This window comes from Pelophylax lessonae (assembly GCF_965119305.1).
Source record: "Pelophylax lessonae genome assembly, chromosome: 6".
Classification (NCBI taxonomy): Eukaryota; Metazoa; Chordata; class Amphibia; order Anura; family Ranidae; genus Pelophylax; species Pelophylax lessonae.
Window position 1 is genome coordinate 324,925,795 of NC_138773.1, and position 25,209 is coordinate 324,951,003.

Below are 25,209 nucleotides of genomic sequence, written 5' to 3' on the forward strand. Positions count from 1 at the left end.
TCCCGAAACTCGTTAGCGGTCCTGACTACAAGGACATGTTCCTGTTTATGCATGGTGGATTCTTGCTTTTATTATCCTTATGTCTGTGAGTATGCATTTGGCATTTTATTAAAATTATGAACAGTGACCACGGGTAATGCACTAGGTGTTTGCGCCTCCTTTCTCTCTTTTTCTTATGTACCCATGTTGGAGTTCCCTGCCTGAGGAGAGCAGCACACCGGTCTTCCCCTTCGGAGTGAGCGCTTGGCTGAATTTATTATTTGGTACAATCAATGATTAAGCCTGTGCAAATAGCTCATGAAATCTGTACACGGTTGCTAGGATGCCAGGCAATACTGATAACCAGATTTTTTGTTTTGCACTGTAGAGAGTTCTGTAATAATCCGATCGTTTTTATAAATCCATGAAATAAACAAACCCTAAAAACTTGTTTTTTCTGTTTTTAGATTTATCCATGCAGGGCAGCTCCTGAACGGATTGGCAGGCCCGACCGCCATGAACGCGGCTCCTTTCCTTTCCACAACATGGTTCCCCCCAGATGAGCGAGCCACGGCCACCGCCATCGCCTCCATGCTCAACTACCTGGGCGGAGCCTGCGCGTTTCTTGTAGGCCCTCTTGTCGTACCGGCTCCTAACGGGACATCCAGCAACCGTCTGTCTATGGACTATATTGGATCAATCAAGGACCGGATAGAGGCTGTGCTGTACGCAGGTAACCTTCTGTATATAACTTTACGTTATAGACCGCCCCCACATGTATGTACTGCGGCAGGGCGGCCCTTCTGCGCAAAATCACGTACCTTCCTCTGTGATTAACCACTTCCCGCAAATCAACGTCCCTCTCCCTGTCCCTCTCCATGTCCCTGTCCCTCTCCATGTCCCTGTCCCTCTCCATGTCCCTGTCCCTCTCCATGTCCCTGTCCCTCTCCATGTCCCTGTCCCTCTCCATGTCCCTCTCCCTCTTCCATGTCCCTCTCCCTCTTCCATGTCCCTCTCCCTCTTCCATGTCCCTCTCCCTCTTCCATGTCCCTCTCCCTCTTCCATGTCCCTCTCCCTCTTCCATGTCCCTCTCCCTCTTCCATGTCCCTCTCCCTCTTCCATGTCCCTCTCCCTCTTCCATGTCCCTCTCCCTCTTCCATGTCCCTGTCCCTCTTCCATGTCCCTGTCCCTCTTCCATGTCCCTCTCCCTCTTCCATGTCCCTCTCCCTCTTCCATGTCCCTCTCCCTCTTCCATGTCCCTCTCCCTCTTCCATGTCCCTCTCCCTCTTCCATGTCCCTCTCCCTCTTCCATGTCCCTCTCCCTCTTCCATGTCCCTCTCCCTCTTCCATGTCCCTCTCCCTCTTCCATGTCCCTCTCCCTCTTCCATGTCCCTCTCCCTCTTCCATGTCCCTCTCCCTCTTCCATGTCCCTCTCCCTCTTCCATGTCCCTCTCCCTCTTCCATGTCCCTCTCCCTCTTCCATGTCCCTCTCCCTCTCACGTGATTTTGCGGCCCTTCTGCGCAAAATCACGTACCTGTACGAGCCGCCGGCAACTCCCTTCCTCTGTGATTAACCACTTCCCGCAAATCAACATCCCTCTCCATGTCCCTCTTCCTGTCCCTGTCCCTCTTCCTGTCCCTGTCCCTCTTCCTGTCCCTGTCCCTCTTCCTGTCCCTGTCCCTCTTCCTGTCCCTGTCCCTCTTCCTGTCCCTGTCCCTCTTCCTGTCCCTGTCCCTCTTCCTGTCCCTGTCCCTCTTCCTGTCCCTGTCCCTGTCCCTCTTCCTGTCCCTGTCCCTCTTCCTGTCCCTGTCCCTGTCCCTCTTCCTGTCCCTGTCCCTCTTCCTGTCCCTGTCCCTCTTCCTGTCCCTGTCCCTCTTCCTGTCCCTGTCCCTCTCCCTCTTCCTGTCCCTCTCCCTCTCCCTCTTCCTGTCCCTCTCCCTCTCCCTCTTTCTGTCCCTCTCCCTCTTTCTGTCCCTCTCCCTCTTTCTGTCCCTCTCCCTGTCCCTCTTCCTGTCCCTCTCCCTCTTCCTCTTCCTGTCCCTCTCCCTCTTCCTCTTCCTGTCCCTCTCCCTCTTCCTCTTCCTGTCCCTCTCCCTCTTCCTCTTCCTGTCCCTCTCCCTCTTCCTCTTCCTGTCCCTCTCCCTCTTCCTCTTCCTGTCCCTCTCCCTCTTCCTGTCCCTCTTCCTCTTCCTGTCCCTCTTCCTCTTCCTGTCCCTCTTCCTCTTCCTGTCCCTCTCACGTGATTTTGCGGCCCCTCTGCGCAAAATCACGTACCTGTATGTGATTTCCTGCACCGGATCTACGCCGCAGGCAACTCCCTTCTTCTGTGATTAACCACTTCCCGCAAATCTACGTACCTGTCCCTCTCTCTGTCCCTGAGCTACGAGAAGTGGTTGTAGCGGGATGATCTGCAGCTGCAGGCATCACCCCGATACCGTTCTTTAGAGCCAGCAGTCGGCTTTCAGGAGATAACAGCCGATGCGGCTCAGCAGCCACTCAGTTGTTATCCCAATGTTATCTCCCCCCCCCCCCCCCCTTCCGTCACCTTCCACGACTCTGCCCGGGTCTTCCGGTGGGACGGGAGACCCGAGCAACCAGCCGGCACGTCCGCCAGCTGGTTGGAGTCCTGAACTTAGCCGGATTTGGCTTTGTTCGGGTCTCTGATGTAGTAATCCGGAAGCGGCGTGATGACGTCACTTCCTATTTACTTGGCTGCTAACGGCGCCGAATTAAAAAAAACTGTCAGTATTCAAAAATGCCGATTTCGGCGTTTTGAATACATGGAAGTGCAGTAGAGGGGTTTGGTGTCTTTTGACCCTCGATCCCCCCCATAAAGAGTACCTGTCAATGCCTATTACTGTCACATTCCCCCCGATCCCTCCATAAAGAGTACCTGTCACTCCTATTACTGTCACATTCCCCCCCGATCCCTCCATAAAGAGTACCTGTCACTGCTATTACTGTCACATTCCCCCCCCCGATCCCTCCATAAAGAGTACCTGTCACTCCTATTACTGTCACATTCCCCCCGATCCCTCCATAAAGAGTACCTGTCACTCCTATTACTGTCACATTCCCCCGATCCCTCCATAAAGAGTACCTGTCAATGCCTATTACTGTCACATTCCCCCTGATCTCTCCATAAAGAGTACCTGTCACTCCTATTACTGTCACATTCCCCCCCGATCCCTCCATAAAGAGTACCTGTCACTCCTATTACTGTCACATTCCCCCCGATCCCTCCATAAAGAGTACCTGTCACTGCCTATTACTGTCACATTCCCCCCGATCCCTCCATAAAGAGTACCTGTCACTCCTATTACTGTCACATTCCCCCGATCCCTCCATAAAGAGTACCTGTCACTCCTATTACTGTCACATTCCCCCCGATCCCTCCATAAAGAGTACCTGTCACTGCTATTACTGTCACATCCCCCCCGATCCCTCCATAAAGAGTACCTGTCACTGCATATTACTGTCACATTCCCCCCCGATCCCTCCATAAAGAGTACCTGTCACTCCTATTACTGTCACATTCCCCCCCGATCCCTCCATAAAGAGTACCTGTCACTGTTATTACTGTCACATTCCTCCCGATCCCTCCATAAAGAGTACCTGTCACTCCTATTACTGTCACATTCCCCCCCGATCCCTCCATAAAGAGTACCTGTCACTGCCTATTACGGTCACATTCCCCCCGATCCCTCCATAAAGAGTTCCTGTCACTGCCTATTACTGTCACATTCCCCCCGATCCCTCCATAAAGAGTACCTGTCAATGCCTATTACTGTCACATTCCCCCTGATCTCTCCATAAAGAGTACCTGTCACTCCTATTACTGTCACATTCCCTCCCGATCCCTCCATAAAGAGTACCTGTCACTCCTATTACTGTCACATTCCCCCCGATCTCTCCATAAAGAGTACCTGTCACTCCTATTATTGTCACATTCCCCCCGATCCCTCCATAAAGAGTACCTGTCACTGCCTATTACTGTCACATTCCCCCCGATCCCTCCATAAAGAGTACCTGTCACTCCTATTACTGTCACATTCCCCCGATCCCTCCATAAAGAGTACCTGTCACTCCTATTACTGTCACATTCCCCCGATCCCTCCATAAAGAGTACCTGTCACTCCTATTACTGTCACATTCCCCCCGATCCCTCCATAAAGAGTACCTGTCACTGCTATTACTGTCACATTCCCCCCGATCCCTCCATAAAGAGTACCTGTCACTCCTATTACTGTCACATTCCCCCCCGATCCCTCCATAAAGAGTACCTGTCACTGCCTATTACTGTCACATTCCCCCGATCCCTCCATAAAGAGTACCTGTCACTGCCTATTACTGTCACATTCCCCCCGATCCCTCCATAAAGAGTACCTGTCACTCCTATTACTGTCACATTCCCCCCGATCCCTCCATAAAGAGTACCTGTCACTCCTATTACTGTCACATTCCCCCCCGATCCCTCCATAAAGAGTACCTGTCACTGCCTATTACTGTCACAAGGGATGTTTACATTGCTTGTGACAGCAATAAAAGTAATCAGATTTTTTTTTTTTAAAAAACTGCTAAAAATAAAAAATTTAAATTAAATAGAAAAATGGAGTTTAAAAAGATTAAAAGACCGCTGCACAAATACCATGTGACGAAAAATATTGCAACGACCGCCATTTTTATTCTCCAGAGTCTTTGATACAAAAAAAAAATTGTGTATGTATGTATGTATGTATATGTGTATGTATATAATATATATATATATATATATATATATATATGTACTTGTTGTAAACGTGTCAGAAATAGGGTAGGTCCTTAAGTGGTTAACACAGCAGGAGCCAATCAGCAGATCCGGATGATGCGATGTCCGTCGGGACTTGCTGATCGTGCTCAGGAGAGGCAGATCGCCGTTCTGTTAGTGGGGGAAGATGGAGATTTTGTCTCTGCTAAGCAGGAACATCTTCCTCCAGTTAAAGAACCTCCTCAACACAGTTAGAAAGCACTTCCTAGGCACACAGTTAACCCTTTAATCTCCCCTGATGTTAAACCCCTTTCCTGCCAGTGTCATTAGTGCAGTAAAAGTGCATATATATATTTTTTTTTTTTTCAAAGTTGTTGGTTATTTTTGTTTATAGCGCAAAAAGTAAAAATCGCACAGTTGATCAAATACCACCAAAAGAAATCTCTGTTTGTGGGGAAAAAAAGGACGTCCATTTTATTTGGGTACAGCGTTGCACAACCGCGCAATCGTCAGTTAAAGTAGTGCAGTGCTGAATAGCATAAAAATGTTCTGGTCATGAAGGGGGGGGGGGTAAATCTTCTGGGGTTGAAGAGGTTAAAGTAGCGTTGTACAGGTAGAACATTTATTTAGACTGCAGCAGGAAGGGAATAAATCGCACCGTTCACTGTCACAGATCCAGGTAAGCCGCTTATACCGTATATTACTGATCTGTGTTCTCCTTCCACAGAGTTTGGAATAATCGCTCTGGTCTTTGTGGCGGTTGTGGCTTATTTTCCCGCTCGGCCCCCGGTCCCCCCCAGTATCGCTGCTGCCAGTCACAGATTGAGTTACAGGAATAGTATCTGCAAGCTACTCAGGTAAGGCCTGTATATACCCTCCACCCCCTACATGCACTCCACCCCTCCCCCCCCCCCCCCCCCAAATGCCGGGATCAGACCCCCAACTCTGTTCTGTAAATGACAATTAGAGGGACTGCTTGGGGAGGGGTGGCGGGGACACGTCTGTACTCTGCATTCTGTGAATGAGACCCTTTCATGTTTAGTTTTCTTTAAATGGAAAAAAGTAAAATATCTGATCATTTTTAGGTGATAAAATACTTAGTCAGTGATTTGTATTAGAGTGTAAGCTCCTCTGGTACAGAGACTGATGTGACTGTGGGGGAGGGGACATTAGAGTGTAAGCTCCTCTGGTACAGAGACTGATGTGACTGTGGGGGAGGGGACATTAGAGTGTAAGCTCCTCTGGTACAGAGACTGATGTGACTGTGGGGGAGGGGACATTAGAGTGTAAGCTCCTCTGGTACAGAGACTGATGTGACTGTGGGGGAGGGGACATTAGAGTGTAAGCTCCTCTGGTACAGAGACTGATGTGACTGTGGGGGAGGGGACATTAGAGTGTAAGCTCCTCTGGTACAGAGACTGATGTGACTGTGGGGGAGGGGACATTAGAGTGTAAGCTCCTCTGGTACAGAGACTGATGTGACTGTGGGGGAGGGGACATTGGAGTGTAAGCTCCTCTGGTACAGAGACTGATGTGACTGTGGGGGAGGGGACATTGGAGTGTAAGCTCCTCTGGTACAGAGACTGATGTGACTGTGGGGGGGGGGGGACATTAGAGTGTAAGCTCCTCTGGTACAGAGACTGATGTGACTGTGGGGGAGGGGACATTAGAGTGTAAGCTCCTCTGGTACAGAGACTGATGTGACTGTGGGGGAGGGAACATTAGAGTGTAAGCTCCTCTGGTACAGAGACTGATGTGACTGTGGGGGAGGGGACATTAGAGTGTAAGCTCCTCTGGTACAGAGACTGATGTGACTGTGGGGAGGGGAAATTAGAGTGTAAGCTCCTCTGGTACAGAGACTGATGTGACTGTGGGGGGGGGGGGACATTAGAGTGTAAGCTCCTCTGGTACAGAGACTGATGTGACTGTGGGGGAGGGGACATTAGAGTGTAAGCTCCTCTGGTACAGAGACTGATGTGACTGTGGGGGAGGGGACATTAGAGTGTAAGCTCCTCTGGTACAGAGACTGATGTGACTGTGGGGGAGGGAACATTGGAGTGTAAGCTCCTCTGGTACAGAGACTGATGTGACTGTGGGGGAGGGGACATTGGAGTGTAAGGTAGGATACAGATGTGAACGGCTCATTATTCAGGTTACAGATTTTTCAGCCCATATAGATGTGGAAATTTCTGAGTTGTTTGTCAGAGAGTGAGTCGGCTTGTTGTCAGTAGAAGTATATCACTGGCCGTGACAATGTAAGCAGTAATGACAGTTGTCAGCAGAACTATGACCTGGAATCTGTGGAATGTTCCTGGGAAAGTCCTCAGATCTCGGACTGTCTTCGTGTCGCTCTTTTCCCCTGCCAGGCTCTTATTACCCTTCTCTGTCCCAGAGACACAAAGCTCAATTCACAAAGCTGATGCACTTTGTGAATTAATGTCACACATCTTCACAGAAGTGAAATAACTGTCACTTATTTGCAGAAAGTGACAGTTATTTTCAAGAAAGTTCAGTGAGATTTGAGAATAAACCTGGCCATATGCTGTTTTCATTTAGCTAATTGGACTTCTCGCTTTTGGAAATTCAATAATTCCTCGGAATTGGCTATTTGTTAATGGGTTAATAATGGTTTGTCCCTTGATGTTGGTCGGATGTCCTCGGCGGTATTAGTGGAACGTTTATAAACCTGGCAAATAAGATTGCAGTAAAATATTTATCGCATCCTCCATACAACACAAACCTCCGGATAACTCTTCTCACAGCTTGTATATCCCGGAAGGGGATGACCCACCCAATATAGACCTGCTGGTTTCAGGCCGGGGACTCTTTAGACTAGAGCAACCATTATCAACCAAGGTTCCATGAGAGCCTAGATATCCTCCGGAGGTGTCTACAGGTTCCTTGATCTGTGGCTAATAGACCTCCCATCTGATGGTGCCGGCTTAGTACAGGGGTCATTTCCAGCTGGCAAAGCCGGGGGTGTATGAACCCAGTGATCTTTTTAGCTGTCTGTAACGTTGTAATTCAGACCACCAATGTAAGGGACATTCTTCCCACTGACCACCAATGTAAGGAACATTCTTCCCACTGACCACCAATGTAAGGAACATTCTTCCCACTGACCACCAATGTAAGGAACATTCTTCCCACTGACCACCAATGTAAGGAACATTCTTCCCACTGACCACCAATGTAAGGGGCATTCTTCCCACTGACCACCAATGTAATGAGCATTCTTCCCAATGATCACCAATGTAAGGAACATTCTTCCCACTGACCACCAATGTAAGGAACATTCTTCCCAATGACCACCAATGTAATGAGCATTCTTACCACTGATCACCAATGTAAGGGGCATTCTTCCCACTGATCACCAATGTATGGGGCATTCTTCCCACTGATCACCAATGTAAGGAACATTCTTCCCACTGACCACCAATGTAAGGAACATTCTTCCCACTGACCACCAATGTAAGGAACATTATTCCCAATGACCACCAATGTAATGAGCATTCTTCCCACTGACCACCAATGTAAGGGACATTCTTCCCACTGACCACCAATGTAAGGAACATTCTTCCCACTGAACACCAATGTAAGGGACATTCTTCCCACTGACCCCCAATGTAAGGGACATTTTACCCACTGACCCCCAATGTAAGGGACATTCTTCCCACTGGCCACCAATGTAAGGGACATTCTTCCCACTGGCCACCAATGTAAGGGACATTCTTCCCACTGACCACCAATGTAAGGGACATTCTTCCCACTGACCCCCAATGTAAGGAGCATTCTTCCCACTGACCTCCAATGTAAGGGGCATTCCTCCCCCTGACCACCAATGTAACGAACATTCTTCCCACTGACCCCCAATGTAAGGGACATTCTTCCCACTGACCCCCAATGTAAGGGGCATTCCTCCCCCTGACCACCAATGTAAGGAGCATTCTTCCCACTGACCACCAATGTAAGGAGCATTCTTCCCACTGACCACCAATGTAAGGGACATTCTTCCCACTGACCCCCAATGTAAGGGACATTCTTCCCACTGACCCCCAATGTAAGGGACATTCTTCCCACTGACCCCCAATGTAAGGGGCATTCTTCCCACTGACCCCCAATGTAAGGAGCATTCTTCCCACTGACCACCAATGTAAGGGACATTCTTCCCACTGACCCCCAATGTAAGGGACATTCTTCCCACTGAACCCCAATGTAAGGGACATTCTTCCCACTGACCCCCAATGTAAGGGGCATTCCTCCCCCTGACCACCAATGTAAGGAGCATTCTTCCCACTGACCACCAATGTAAGGGACATTCTTCCCACTGACCCCCAATGTAAGGGACATTTTACCCACTGACCCCCAATGTAAGGGACATTCTTCCCACTGACCCCCAATGTAAGGAACATTCTTCCCACTGGCCACCAATGTAAGGGACATTCTTCCCACTGACCACCAATGTAAGGGACATTCTTCCCACTGACCACCAATGTAAGGGACATTCTTCCCACTGACCTCCAATGTAAGGAGCATTCTTCTCACTGACCACCAATGTAAGGGACATTCCTCCCATTGTCCACCAATGTAAGGGACATTCTTCCCACTGACCCCCAATGTAAGGGACATTCTTCCCACTGACCCCCAATGTAAGGGACATTCTTCCCACTGACCCCCAATGTAAGGGACATTCTTCCCACTGACCCCCAATGTAAGGGACATTCTTCCCACTGACCCCCAATGTAAGGGGCATTCCTCCCCCTGACCACCAATGTAAGGAGCATTCTTCCCACTGACCCCCAATGTAAGGGACATTCTTCCCACTGACCCCCAATGTAAGGGACATTTTACCCACTGACCACCAATGTAAGGAGCATTCTTCCCACTGACCACCAATGTAAGGGACATTCTTCCCACTGACCCCCAATGTAAGGAACATTCTTCCCACTGGCCACCAATGTAAGGGACATTCTTCCCACTGACCACCAATATAAGGGACATTCTTCCCACTGACCACCAATGTAAGGAGCATTCTTCTCACTGACCACCAATGTAAGGGACATTCTTCCCACTGATCACCAATGTAAGGGCTGCGGGCATGGTACCGCAGCACTGCATCTCCTGAGGATTAATAGGGCTCAGGCCATGGCGCAGGAGATGGCGCGGGCCATGGCGCAGGAGATGGCGCGGGCCATGGCGCAGGAGATGGCGCGGGCCATGGCGCAGGAGATGGCGCGGGCCATGGCGCAGGAGATGGCGCGGGCCATGGCGCAGGAGATGGCGCGGGCCATGGCGCAGGAGATGGCGCGGGAGATGGCGCGGGCCATGGCGCAGGAGATGGCGCGGGCCATGGCGCAGGAGATGGCTCGGGCCCTGGCGCAGGAGATGGCGCGGGCCATGGCGCAGGAGATGGCTCAGGCCCTGGCGCGGGCCATGGCGCAGGAGATGGCTCAGGCCCTGGCGCAGGAGATGGCGCAGGAGATGGCTCAGGCCCTGGCGCAGGAGATGGCGCAGGAGATGGCTCAGGCCCTGGAGCAGGAGATGGCGCAGGAGATGGCTCAGGCCCTGGCGCAGGAGATGGCGCGGCCCATGGCGCAGGAGATGGCTCAGGCCCTGGCACAAGAGATACAGGTGCTGCGGAGGAGTCTCACTTACCTTTCCGTGAGGCGCCTTACATTTAAAAATGGCCCTGCCCGGCGCCAACACGTCACCGCGCATGCGCCATCTGCCTGGGAATAGCCAAATGTGTATGGGCTTTCCCGAGCGGCGGCGCATGTGCACTGCATCGGAGAACAGATAAGTGAGACCATGACTCGAGTATATGCCGAGGGGGGGCTTTTTCAGCATAAAATAAGTGCTGAAAAAGTCAGCTTATACTCGAGTATATACGGTAATAATTATCTTATTATATGTTTGGAGATTCTGAAGTAATTTTCTAGCAAAAAAAAAAAAAAAATGCTGATTTCTACATGTATGAGAGAAGTGTCCGTGTTCACCTAGGCTGGAGGTGGTTAAAGAGGGATCTTTCGGGGTAAGATTTTACAGTGGGGAAATAATGATTTGATCCCTGCAGATTGTGTAAGTTTGCCTGCTTACAAAGAAATGGGGGTGTATAATTTTTATCATAGGTGTATTTTATATGATAGAGACAGAATATCAACCAAAAATCCAGAAAAAACACATGATACAAATGTTAGAAATGGAGTTGCAGTTCAGTGAGTAAAATAAGTATTTGATCCCCAAGCAGAACATGATACTTTGGGGCTGTTTCTCCGCTAAAGGTACAGACCAACTTTGCAGCATTGAGGGGCCAATGGGTGGGGCCATGTATTGTAAAATCTTGGATGAGAACCTTCTTCCCTCACCCAGAACACTGAAGATGGGTCATGGATGGGTCTTTCAGCATGACAATCACCCAAAACTTACCACCAAAGCGACAAAGGATTGACTCAAGAAGAAGCGCATTAAGGTAATGGAATGTCCTAGCCAGTCTTCAGACTTTAATCCTATAGACCAGGGGTGTTGAACTCAATTTAATCGTGGGCCGCATCAATATTATGATTACCCTCAAAAGGGCCAGTTGTATCTGTAAGACTAGATGTCCAGAGCATCCCCTACCCTTACATAAGACATCAAGAGCCTCTCCACTATCAGCATTTGAGTTCCCCCTCCCTCCCTTATATCACCATGCACCCCCCTTATCTTGTGCTGCTGCTGGGAAGAAGCTGGAGGCATTGCTGGAAAGCAGAAAGTACAGGGTCTGAAGGAGGACCAGAGGAGGGCTGGAGCTCTCCTGCAGCTGCAGGAGAGGTGCGAGGGCCACATGAAATGGGCTGGAGGGCCAGATTCGGCCCACGGGCCTTGTCACACATGTACTATAGACAATTTATGGAGGGAATGAAACTTCGAGTTGCCAAGCAACAGCCAAGAAACCTTAAGGATTTAGAGAAGATCTGTAAAGAAGAGTGGACCAAAATCCCTCCTGAGATGTGTGCAAACCTGGTCACCAACTACAAGAAACGTCTGACCTCTGTGCTTCCAACAAGGGTTTCTCCACCAACTACTAAGTCATGTTTTGCTTGGGGATCAAATACTTATGTAGCACTACTCCCTGGGGAGCTGCTTGAAGTGGTTTCCCCTGGGTTACCCATAGCAACAACTTAGCAATTCAAAGTACTTTATGCGTTTGGCTCAGTCAGAAAACAGTCCAGGGGATATTTGTTTTTTTTTTGTTGTTGGTTTTATTTTAGAACTTGGATAGGCGAAGGGATGAGTTGGATACTCCCAACTGGATGAGCTATGCACAATTTTATGACTTCTAACCATGTTGAGTGCGGCAAGGCCGCTGCTTCACCTTGCCACTGTAGTGAAGTATTTTATAAGCAAACTTTATAGTGAATTACTCTTCAGGGCCCCGCTTGGAACCCCCTTTACCCCTACTCTTTAGAGTTCTACTTGGCACCCCCTTTACTGTTGCATGCTGTGTGCGCTGAGCTTCTATCCTCTGACTTCTCTGGAGTGGTCCCCCTTCCTGGGCGGACCCCTTGGCAAGCCCCATGGTACTCACGGACACTGCTTTTCCCAGATGACTCTCCACCATCAACTTTCCAGGATCCTTCAGGCTCCGTTCCACACCTGGCTCACTAGGCTGACTGCCTGTGACCACCTTCCTCTGCAGGCTGCAGGAGGAGAGACAGCCGTCACCCTCCTCCTGGGACTCTGCTTCCCGCAAAGACGCCCTGTCACATGTGCCCTTGGCTTTTATGAGCAATCCCAGGATGCACTACGGTAGTGCCCTCCCACTGGAACTGCCACAAAAAATGATTGGTCTTATGGACAAAGGCCAAATACAGCGCCTGCTAATTACTAATTACTATGGATAGCAATATCCATGCCAACCTCTGTAGTATGTATAAATAATCAATCAATAAATAATGTTATACATAAACTTAAAATATCACGTGAATAACTATAAATAATAATGGTATATCATCAAAATTCCCAATAATAATTAGATAAGTGCCACAATGTGCATAAGTGACTTGGTGAATGATATAAATTAATAAATAAAGTTTACTTTATATATATATATAAATAGAGATAAAAAATGATAAAAACTAGTATACTCAAATATTGTAATATAAATAGTCCAGAGTAAGCGGACTGTAGTGCTAAAATTATTAAATTCTCAGTGAATGTGGGTCTTCAAATTAAATTCGAAGGTGCAGGTGCTCAGACGTGATTGGTCGTATCATCGATTCCTTGCCTCGTGTGAGTGAATAGATTGGATCATTTACCGTATCTTGTGGGTCCCATATGATATATGGCACTAGAACCATTCGAGCTTAATAGCCCCCTGGGCTGAATTGGTTTTCCCCTTGAGGTCCTATGGGCTGTAACGGCTCCTCTAGGCGCTGGGGTAAACAATCAAGGGTGGTATAAAAGGAGAAAAAAGGCTCCAAATAGTGTAGTAGTTTTAAGATTAAGATGGTTTATTTCTCATAAATCGGGTTCAAATGCAGGTAAAAACGACAATCACTGGTGGTCAGCGGTGCGGGCTGCGCGTCCTCGCAGAGTGACAAGCTAACTTCCGGCGTGCGTTCCACCTACGTGACGTATTGACGCTATGCGGTCCAAACTGACGCGTTTCGTCACTCTGAGGACGGCGCCTGAAGTGACGAAACGCGTCAGTTTGGACCACATAGCGTCAATACGTCACATAGGTGGAACACAAGCCGGAAGTTAGCCCGCCACTCTGCGAGGAGGACGCGCAGCCCGCACCACTGACCACCTACCTAGGGGGAGCTACATCTATTTTACTCACTGAACTGCAACTCCATTTATAGCATTTGTATCATGTGTTTTTTCTGGATTTTTGGTTGATATTCGGTCTCTGTCATATAAAATACACCTATGATAAAAATTATACACCCGCCATTTCTTTGTAAGTGAGCAAACTTACACAATCTGCAGGGGATAAAATCATTATTTTCCCCCCACTGTAGTCAAAGTTAAAATTTCTAGATGTTTCCTATACTGCAAAATTTTATCTTTTTGATTTCAAGTCTACTTTAACTTTCCACATACAGATTAGCTCCTGTAGCAGCGCCCCTATCTGGTAGGTAGGAGAATCTGAGACGGGAGCCACGATTTTACCAGTGAGATGATATTGCGATTGCTTGTTTATTCCGAGTTCATTAGTTCACAGTGAATGTTCTTTATTTTTTCTATATGTGATGTATTATCCCCGTCACATTGTGCTGCCCCGTATTTGATTTCTTGTTTAGTTCCCATTGTAAAAGTGAAGGATAACAGGCTTGCAGGGGTCGGGGCTCCATATTTCTCTCATCTGCGGCGGAATATTTAACGCACAAATGTAGAATTGTTCCCGAGCGTCAATGATGCAGATGGTCCCCCGAGAGTTCGCTCGGATGAATTGTATGAACAATCACTTACTTAAACACGGCATTGCCGCCACGACCGCATTGATTGGGGGAGATGTGTCTATATAGGCCGGGCACAATTAAGATTAAACCTCCCAGGGCTCTAAAAAAAAATGGCGCTGGTGGGTTGACGTTTCCTTCACGCTGGAAGATGAATGTCGCAGTATGCTGCCATTCTGCAGTAGATTTTTTTTAATACTCGCAGGCAATTGAAATCCGCTTCTGGTTTCAAATGATTGAAATTCTTAACGACCTTCTCCTGGTAAATGCAGAAAAAAGAGACTAGACGGATCGACGTGTTTACTTACCGAGGAAACCACAAAATCTCACATAATCTTTAACATGTTCATTTAATTTCTTAAGTCTATTTTATTCTTTTTAAAAGAAGTTCTCATGAAAATAATCCCTGGTGATCCTGCCATGAAGGTTCTTTAGACAAAATTTAAAAAGTGGACGGTGCATGGAGTGGTCTGCTTTTAACTTTATTGCTTGCTGAGTCCCCTCCTGACTCGATGGAGAGAGACGATGATGCAGAATCATGGCCCATAGAGGAGATTGGAGGCCAAGATTTAACTCCGGAGGATGAACTACCATACCATGTGTGTCACCTGTGTGGCTATTTACCATTGAACATTTGTGTAAATCACCAAGTTGACAAAAATGGAAAGCCTTTTGGTGTTTCTTTGGTGGTTATCCTGAAAATGCTGTGTGGTCTTCAGACTTTCAAAACAATGGACCAGTTCACAGCCCTTCAGACTATTGGGGCCTGACTGTGATTGGTGGTAGAAAAAGTGCCGGTATCAGTGAGAGTGCCTCATCATTGCTTTTCGTGCGAGGAAGGGTACCCCGCCATTGGCGTCGGTTGGGGGAAGGGTGCCCCGCCATTGGCGTCGGTTGGGGGAAGGGGGTCCCGCCATTGGCATCGGTTGGAGGGAGGGGGCCCCGCCATTGGCGTCGGTTTGGGGAAGGCTGCCCCGCCGTTGGCGTCGGTTGGAGGAAGGGTGCCTCATCATTGGCGTTGGTTGGAGGCAGGGTGCCCCGCCATTGGCGTCGGTTGGAGGCAGGGTGCTCCGCCATTGGCGTCATTGTTGGTGTCAGTATTTCGTTTGTGTTTTTTAGCCTTGTTCCTGATGATGCTACTCATCTGTTGCCTCTAGTGCTGGGGTCCTCAAACTTTCTAAATGAAGGGCCCCATCATTGGTTTCAATGAGAAAATGCAGGGTTTGTGTAAAGAATGGTGCCCTATTGGTTGTCAGTGGCAGCAAGACTGCCCCGCCATTGGGCGTCTAATGAAGAAAAAGTACCTGGCGTTTAGTATTTCTATTGTGTTTTTTTTTTTTTTAAGCGGTTAGCCTGGGGATGCTTCTCATCTGCTGCCTCTAGTTCTTAAGTCCTCAAATCTTCTAAACAAAGGGCCCCATAATTGGTGTCAGTGGGAGAATTGGTGCCCCGTCCATGTTGGTGGAAGGAATAGTGCCCCATTGACTGTCATATGGGAGAATTGGTGCCCCATCCATGTTGGTGGAAGGAATAGTGCCCCATTGTTTGTCATATGGGAGAATTGGTGCCCCGTCCCTGTTGGGGGAAGGAATAGTGCCCCATCGTTTGTCATATGGGAGAATTGGTGCCCTGTCCATGTTGGTGGAAGGAATAGTGCCCCATCGTTTGTCATATGGGAGAATTGGTGCCCCGTCCATGTTGGTGGAAGGAATAGTGCCCCATCGTTTGTCATATGGGAGAATTGGTGCCCCGTCCATGTTGGTGGAAGGAATAGTGCCCCATTGTTTGTCATTGGGAGAATTGGTGCCCCGTCCATGTTGGTGGAAGGAATAGTGCCCCATTGTTTGTCATATGGGAGAATTGGTGCCCTGTCCATGTTGGTGGAAGGATTCGTTCCCCATTGTCATTGGGAGGAATGGCGCCCCATGGTTGGTGTCAAGGGAAGGAGATGCGTCCAAGGTTGGTGTCGGTGGGAGGAGCAGTGCCTGCAAGGCCAATTAAAGGCAAGCAAAGGACTGCACTTTGGGGATCACTGCTCTACTTTGTGTACTGCCCTGTCAGTTAACAGTAAGAATTAACAGCCCTTGGAGTATTATGTGTTTGTTCATACAAAGCTTTATCCATAAATCCTGTAATATTGATTTCCTATAAAGCTTATTCCCTGAAAATAACTGATATTTATTTATAGTAATTGATCACATTCAACTTTGAGATCTGTAATGTTGAGGACGTTTCATAGCTTATCCAAACCACCTCTTCAGTTCTTAAGAGTGTTCGAAAAAAATGCTTCAGCATTTATATTCACACCGGTAACAGACACCTTAATTCAATCACCATGGAATGTGTCAAGTCAGATGTTGATTGCCCAAGAACAGGATGGTGGGAGGTGTGAAAGATGTGGAACTTCTCCTTTGTTCTACTTACATAATCCCATCCTTTGGAGCCAGGAAGTCTGACAACCATTCGAGGATATAGCAAACTGCCAGGGTATAGATCAGCCTTTCTTAACCCTTTCAGCACAGAGGAACCCTTGAAATAAATTTCCGGTCTCAGGGAAACCCTACTAAGTATGATACTATCTATAACTCATGGTCAGTATTCAAAATGCTCCCTACACTTGTGGTCATTGGGAAGAATTACCCCCTTAGGCTGGGTTCATACTGATGCCCATTGAATATGGGTTCCCCCACATCCTATTTGCATAGAGTGTGGCCGACTCTCAATGGAACCCATTCACACCTCTCTAGGGTGGCTGCGGTCTGAATTGCAGAACGGTCCTGTGTGCGTCTTTGGCTGTGTTTCCGGTGCGATTTCAGGCAAAAATTCAGGCCCGATTCATACCTGAAAAGGTGAACAGACGCACCGGACCCCTGCTGTGACTCGCAGGTGCAGTAAGTGTGAACCCGGCCTTACAGATAGCTAAAAAAAAAAATGGTGTCAGTGGAACTTACAGTGGGTACGGAAAGTATTCAGACCCCCTTAAATTTTTCACTCTTTGTTATATTGTTCTATGGTTCTTCTTTACCTCCCCTTAACCAAGGCTCTTCTCCCCCGATAGCTCAGTTTGGCCGGACGGCCAGCTCTAGGAAGGGTTCTGGTCGTCCCAAACGTCTTCCATTTGAGGATTATGGAGGCCACTGTGCTCTTAGGAACCTTAAGTGCAGCAGAAATCTTTTTGTAACCTTGGCCAGATCTGTGCCTTGCCACAATTCTGTCTCTGGGCTCTTCAGGCAGTTCCTTTGACCTCATGATTCTCATTTGCTCTGACATGCATTGTGATCTGGAAGGTCTTATATAGACAGGTGTGTGGCTTTCCTAATCAAGTCCAATCAGTATAATCAAACACAGCTGGACTCAAATGAAGGTGTAGAACCATCTCAAGGATGATCAGAAGAAATGGAAAGCACCTGAGTTAAATATATGAGTGTCACAGCAAAGGGTCTGAATACTTAGGACCATGTGATATTTCAGTTTTTCTTTTTTAATAAATCTGCAACAATGTCAACAATTCTGTGTTTTTCTGTCAGTATGGGGTGCTATGTGTACATTCATGAGGAAGAAGAATGAACTTAAATGATTTTAGCAAATGGCTGCAATATAACAAAGAGTGAAAAATTTAAGGGGGTCTGAATACTTTCCGTACCCACTATGTGAGAGGCAGAAGGTAACCACTTCCTACCCACGCTATGGCCAAAAGACGGCTACAGCACAGATGTGCTTTGCCGGGAGGGCGTACATGGACGTCCTCCCGTAATCATGCTGCCCGTGCGCTCTGTGATTGCCGAGTCTATCAGACTCAACTGATCACAGGTAAAGGGCCAATCACTGCAGCCCTTTACCGCTTGATCAGCTGTGTCCAATAACCACTAATCACAGGATGTAAACACAAGCCGGGTATTGGCTTTTCTTTCCTCATGCTGACAGCATGAGGAAGGGTGAAGAGAGCCGATAACTGGCTTGTGGTAAAGGGACATCGGCACTGATAATCAGTGCAGTCCCACCAGTGCTGCCAGTCAGTGCAGTCCCACCAGTGCTGCCAGTCAGCCTACCTGTGCGGCGCGTCTGTGCCCATCCGTAAAATGTTATAACAAACTATTAAAAATGTTGCTGTGGTTTTTTTGGGTTTTTTTTTTTTTTTTTTTCAAAATTTTGGGTCCTTTCACATGGGCTTTCCGCCCGGCGGACTCCACTTTGCTCAGCGGGGATCGATCCACCGATCCCCGCTGAGCAATCCGTCTGGATTTCACGGATCGGAGAGCAGCAGGTGTCAGCGGAGATGTAACCACTGACTGATCAGATCCGCCTGAGGAACTGGCAGGGACCTGATCGGAAAGTCCGTGTGAAAGGGGCCTTTCAGTCTGTTTTTCATTTGTTTAGCAAAAAATAAACCCCAGAGTTGAGAAAATTCCACCAGAAGAGAGAAAGCTCTATTTGTGTGAAAAGATAAAAATTTCATTTGGATACAGTGTTGCATGAGCGTGCAATTCTCATTCAAAGTGTGACAGCGCTGAAAATGTATCTGTGCAGGAAGGGGGTGAAAGTGCCTCCCCTAACATCCTCTGGAGGACCCCTAGGGTGGTTGAGGAGGAATCATGGTAAAGATATTAAAACCACATTAAGACAGTTAGTGTTGAGGTCCCCCCCCCCCCCCCCCTCGTTCAGGAATGGATTGAAGGAATTACAAAATGTCATCAACATTACACAACAAGTCCATGTGAATGTGCCTAGGAGTTATATACCATGACCTTGGTAAATGTGACTGAGCTATATACCATGACCTGGGTGAATGTGAGCTATATACCATGACCTGGGTGAATGAGACTGAGCTATATACCATGACCTTGGTAAATGTGACTGAGCTATATACCATGACCTAGGTGAATGGGACTATGAGCTATATACCATGACCTGGGTAAATGTGAGCTATATACCATGACCTTGGTGAATGTGAGCTATATACCATGACCTGGGTGAATGTGAGCTATATACCATGACCTGGGTGAATGTGACAAGGAGCTATATACCATGACATGGGGGAATGTAAGTTTTATATACCATGACCTGAGTGAATGTGACTAGGAGTTATATACCATGACCTGGGTGAATGTGACTAGGAGTTATATACCATGACCTGGGTGAATGTGACTAGGAGTTATATACCATGACCTGGGTGAATGAGAACCTTCAGACATATTGATCATTGTATTTCTTAATAGTTTTGTGTCCCAAAAAAACACCCAATCCCCCCCCCCCCCGCCACAACCGTGGTCCAATGGCTGTTTTTGTTTGTTTTTTATTTATGGATCTGTTTTTGTTTTCATTCCAGCAATGTTCGGTTCCTAATGATCGCCCTGGCTTACGCCATTCCTCTGGGGTTTTATGGTGGATGGTCTGGGGTTCTGGATCTGATTTTAACACCAATCCATGTTAACCAGGTAAGTGTTCCCAGTGTGAAAATTATCTTCATCCGTGTCACCGGCGGCACAATTGTAGTGCGGTGGCGCCATCATCACACACAGACCAAGTTCCAATGAGGTGAGAGGTCCATGCACCAATCAAATGGTGTTATAGGTCACTGAAGTTTAACACAGTAGTACACACTTCCCCCCCCCCCCCCTTTCAAGCAGTCCCACGTGTCCTTAGTTTCCCCCTTACATCACAGCCCCCCTTTACATTATGGTACCCCTTTACAGTGCATTCTCCTTTACATCAAAGCCCCCCTTTACTTTGCAGTCCCCTTTACACCAAAGCACCCCTGTACAGTGCAGTCCCCTTTACACCAGAGCACCCCCTTTACACCTAAGCACCCCTCTGCAGTGCAGTCCCCTTTACACCTAAGCACCCCTTTACAGCGCAGTCCCCTTTACATCAGAGCCCCCCCCCCCCTTTACAGTGCAGTCACCTTTACATTATTGTAACAAGACTGCACTGTAAAGGGGGGCTGTAATGGAAAGGGGACTGCACTTAAATGGGGGCTCTTATGTGAAGCACTGCACTGTAAACGGGCACTGTGATAAAAAGGGGACTGCACGTTAAAGGGACACTAGACTGTAAAGGGGCACTGTAATGATTATGTGGAGTGATGAATTTTCTCTGTGGAATTTATGATGTTGGAGGATATCGGAAGCCCCCCCTCCCCTCAGCCTGAGCACCTGGTATCCGGAGCTTTGGATTGTGGTGGAGGTTGTAGCCCTGTCTCAACTTTTCAAATTTCCATGGAGCAGCCTCGGAATTCCCAGACTGTTCCTGGAAATGAAGATGATTGACTGCCCCTGGGTCTCCCTTTATATCGATTAATTGATTTTCTAAAACTGGAGAGTGCAATATCTGGTGCAGCTGTGCATGGGAGCCAATCGGCTTCTAACTTCAGCTTGTTTAATTAAGCTTTGACAATAAAACCTGGAAGGTGATTGGTGCAGCTCTGCAAAGAAACCAGATTCTGCACGCTCCGGTTTTATTAAATGCCCCCCCATGTGTACTTGTGATTGATGGTGTCTGAATGCTCCACTGGCTTGGGCCATCCCAACCACTGACCACATCCAGCAAGAAAAACATTGGCGGCACTCCGTAAGGTTCAAAATGCTGGCAACTTTATTACTCTGGACAAATAGTCCCCTCCTGGGATCACCTCCTCTTAATTTGTAGAGGGTGAAATGCGTTTAGTCCCAGGTGGGGACTGATCTAATAAAGTGCAATCTGTGAGTAAATCAGCGCTGATTCCAAAAAGGTCAACACAGTAAATATCACTGAATGATCAACCTCAATCAAGTTCATAAAAAGTCCATGCGCAAGGGTTGAAAGATGTATAATAATGGTGATCCAAAACCAAAAACGTGTTGCACATCAATCCAATAGTGTCACCGGTGTGAACAAATTCCTAAACCAAGAATCCAGCATTGGGTGCAATGGCTGCTCACCGCAATGTTGAATAACTCAGGCGTTGTTTATAATGAAAAACTTCTCCTTATGGCTCCAATAATAGTATTACAGCTGCCAGGGTGTAGAGTCTGGCATATCTGCAATGAAAGGGGGCCCCCCTGGCATATCTGCAATGAAAGGGGGCCCCCCTGGCATATCTGCATTGAAAGGGGGCCCCCCTGGCATATCTGCATTGAAAGGTGGCCCCCCTGGCATATCTGCATTGAAAGGGAGCCCCCCTGGCATATCTGCATTGAAAGGGAGCCCCCCTGGCATATCTGCATTGAAAGGGAGCCCCCCTGGCATATCTGCATTGAAAGGGGGCCCCCTGGCATATCTGCATTGAAAATGGGGCCCCCCTGGCATATCTGCATTGAAAATGGGGCCCCCCTGGCATATCTGCATTGAAAGGGAGCCCCCCTGGCATATCTGCATTGAAAGGGAGCCCCCCTGGCATATCTGCATTGAAAGGGCGCCCCCCTGGCATATCTGCATTGAAAGGGGGCCCCCCTGGCATATCTGCATTGAAAGGGAGCCCCCCTGGCATATCTGCATTGAAAGGGAGCCCCCCTGGCATATCTGCATTGAAAGGGAGCCCCCCTGGCATATCTGCATTGAAAGGGGGCCCCCCTGGCATATCTGCATTGAAAGGGGGCCCCCCTGGCATATCTGCATTGAAAGGGGGCCCCCCTGGCATATCTGCATTGAAAGGGAGCCCCCCTGGCATATCTGCATTGAAAGGGGGCCCCCCTGGCATATCTGCATTGAAAGGGGGCCCCCCTGGCATATCTGCATTGAAAGGGGGCCCCCCTGGCATATCTGCATTGAAAGGGAGCCCCCCCTGGCATATCTGCATTGAAAGGGAGCCCCCCCTGGCATATCTGCATTGATAGGGGGCCCCCCTGGCATATCTGCATTGAAAGGGGGCCCCCCTGGCATATCTGCATTGAAAGGGAGCCCCCCTGGCATATCTGCATTGAAAGGGGGCACAGTAATCTTTTGTGATTTATATATATATTTCATTGCATAAAAGTTTTTTGTAAAATAACTTTTTATGCTTTTCTACCTTAAATGAATCTAAACATTTAATGTTACAAATTTTAATTTAATTGATATTAATTCACACATACACACCGTCCATCTACTCTTGGTCCGGCCCCCGGGTCCAATATAGGAACCCATTGCGGCCCTCGAGTCAAAAAGTTTGTCCACCCCTGGTGTAGACAGATCAATAGCCCACAGTATGGATAGAGGTCTCCTTAAACACTTGCCGACTGCCTAACGTCTATCTACGTCGGCAGTCAGCCCCTCACAGGCAAAGTGACGTAGATCTACGTCATTAGCCTGTGAGGCTCTAGGGAGCGAGCGCGCGCCGCCGGAGGTGTGCTCTCGCTCACGGACCCCCCCCCCCCCCCCCGCGCCTGTGAGCGGCGGACCCGATGTCCGCCGCTTACTCGCGATCGTCAGGTTACACCGGGAGAAAGGCAGGCGGCTGATGTAAACAAAGCCGCCTGTCATTCTTCCCTGTGTAACAGCAGAGATCATACTGTCCTGCTATGTAGGACCGTAGATCTGTGCGGTTACATGTAAAGCCACATCCAATCACAGTTAGAAGCACGCCCCTAGGGACACACTTAACCCCTCCTTCTCAAATAAAGTTAACCCCTTCCCTGCCAGTGTCATTTTTACAGTAACAGTGCATATGTATAGCACTGATTACTGTAGTAATGTCACTGGTAACCCCAAAAGTGTCAAAAATGTCAGTCAAGGGTCCGATCTGTCCGCCGCAATGTCACAGTCCCGCAAAAAAAATCGCAGATCGCCGCCATTACTCGTTAAAAAAAAAAAACTATGAAAATGACAAAAATCTTTCCCTTTGTTAGTAAACGCAATAACATTTGCGCAAACCAATCAAAATATGCTTATTGCAATTTTTTTTTTTTTTACCAAACATATGTAGCGGAAAACAAATTGGCCTAAAATGTTACATTTTAGATTTTTACATTTTTTGGGGGGGAATTTCATATAAAAAAAAAGTGAAAAATATTGTTATTTTTGCAAAATTGTTGCTCTTTTTTTGGTTTATAGCGCATGATCAAAAAATTGCACAGGTGATCAAATACCACCAAAAGAAAGCTCTGTTTGTGGGAAAAAAAGGACATCAAATTCATTTAGGTACAGCGTCGCACGACCGCGCAATTGTCCGTTAAAGTCACGCAGTGCCGAATCGCAAAATAGGCCCTGGTCAGGAAGGGGGTAAAATCTTCCGGGGCTTAAGTGGTTAAAGCCGTTGTATCCTCACCGAAAAAAAACAAACAAACCCTGCAGGAGAAGCGCATAATAAGCTACTGTGCATCGCATTCTATATATATCTCTATTTATTCTATGCACTCCAAAATCATTTCATGTATTGAGTCATCCCAGCTGACAGCAGGTAGCAGGTACAGTGAGGATTAGAAAGGAATTCTTTTACTGCCTGGAGAATAGAGAAGTGAGACTCCCTGAAGGGGGTGGCAGAACCAGGAACCAGAACAAAGGTCTCTGCTCCCGGAAACCTTTAGTTGTATAAATAGTGCGTCTATCAGGACATCCTCCTCCTACCTACAACTGAAAGTGGAACTAAACTGCATCCGAGCCCCACCAGCTGAAAACGCGATTTTATTCATCTTTAACTATTTACTGACCGCCCTATATCGCTTTTACTGCTACAGGACGGCAGCTTTGCACAGGATCATGTGTATATACATGATCCTGCACTTCCCCCTGCAGGGGGGGCGCGTGTGCGCTGCTGGTAAGCCGCTTCTGCTGTGATAATTAACAGCTGAAGCCGATCTGCGGGTGTCTTTGACGCAGTGTCTTTGACGCAGTGGTGGGCTTGAGCACGATATGGCCATATGGTGGAACTAAATCCCCATTTTTATTTATGGATTGTCTCCATATTTGATAGTCATTTCTTTTGCATGGTTGCGCTATTGTTTTTTAATATACGATCTGCGGGTGTCGGCACTCGATGTCCTCCGGCACCTGCCGATCATCGATAAAGTACACAGAATGGGGATCTGCCCCCAGGGATGAATTCTGTGCCTCTGCGAAGGAGGAACTTGAATCCATCCCTTCTCTTAGTAAAATATTAGTCCCAGCAGAAGCCAATCAACGGGTGCCGGCTAATGGATGTCCTTCGGCACCTGCCGATCATCGATAAAGTACACGGAATGGGGATCTGCCCCCAGGGATGAATTCTGTGCCTCTGCAAAGGAGGAACTTGAATCCGTCCCTTCCCTTAGTAAAATATTAGTCCCAGCAGAAGTGGGTGCCGGCTAATGGATGTCCTCCGGCACCTGCCGATCATCGATGAAGTACACAGAATGGGGATCTGCCCCTAGATCTCCGTTCTGACACGATAAAAGGGATGAATTCTGTGCCTCTGCGAAGGAGGAAATTGAATCCATCCCTTCCCTTAGTAAAATATTAGTCCCAGCAGAAGCCAATCAGTGGGTGCCAGCTAATGGATGACTGCCGGCAGCCGCTGATCAGTGAGAGAGAGGCTGAATGGAGCTCTGCCTATCAGCAGGGATGTGATGGATTTTGTGTCCCTGCAAAGCACCACACAGAGTACACACAAACACTGGCTAGGCACACGGGTAACCCTTTAATCACCCTAGATGTTTAACTTCCGAGCCAGTGTCAGTGCAGTGACCGTGCATATTTTTAGCACTGATCACTGTATTAATGACACAGGTTCCCACAAAGTGTCAGGTAGTGTCCGATTAGAAAAAATATATATTATATAATTTATATATAATAATAAATATATATAATATATATATATATATATATATATATATATATCTGTGTCTGTATATATTATAATATATTTTTTATATATTATATAGTTTTTGTGTATGTATATTTATGTGTATAAATTATAACATAATTTATATATATATATATATATATATATATATATATATATATATATATATATATATATATATATAATCTATCCTATTTTTTATTTTATTTTTTTCACAAAAAATAAAAACCTTCGGAGGTGATCAAATACCACCAAAACAAAGCTCTATTTGTGGGAGGAAAAATAACATTTTATTAGGCAACACGTC

General features: G+C 47.5%; 1 protein-coding gene across 2 annotated transcripts in view; it reads left to right on the plus strand.

The window, feature by feature from the left end:
• SLC49A4 (solute carrier family 49 member 4) overlaps nt 1-25,209 on the plus strand; it is a 102,367-nt gene that overhangs the window by 28,915 nt on the left and 48,243 nt on the right. For both annotated transcript variants that reach the window (XM_082262195.1, XM_082262196.1), the window contains exons 3-5: nt 447-712; nt 5,455-5,584; nt 19,497-19,605. In XM_082262195.1, coding sequence (XP_082118321.1) covers nt 447-712; nt 5,455-5,584; nt 19,497-19,605 — 505 coding nt within the window. The remainder of the gene's footprint in view (nt 1-446; nt 713-5,454; nt 5,585-19,496; nt 19,606-25,209) is intronic.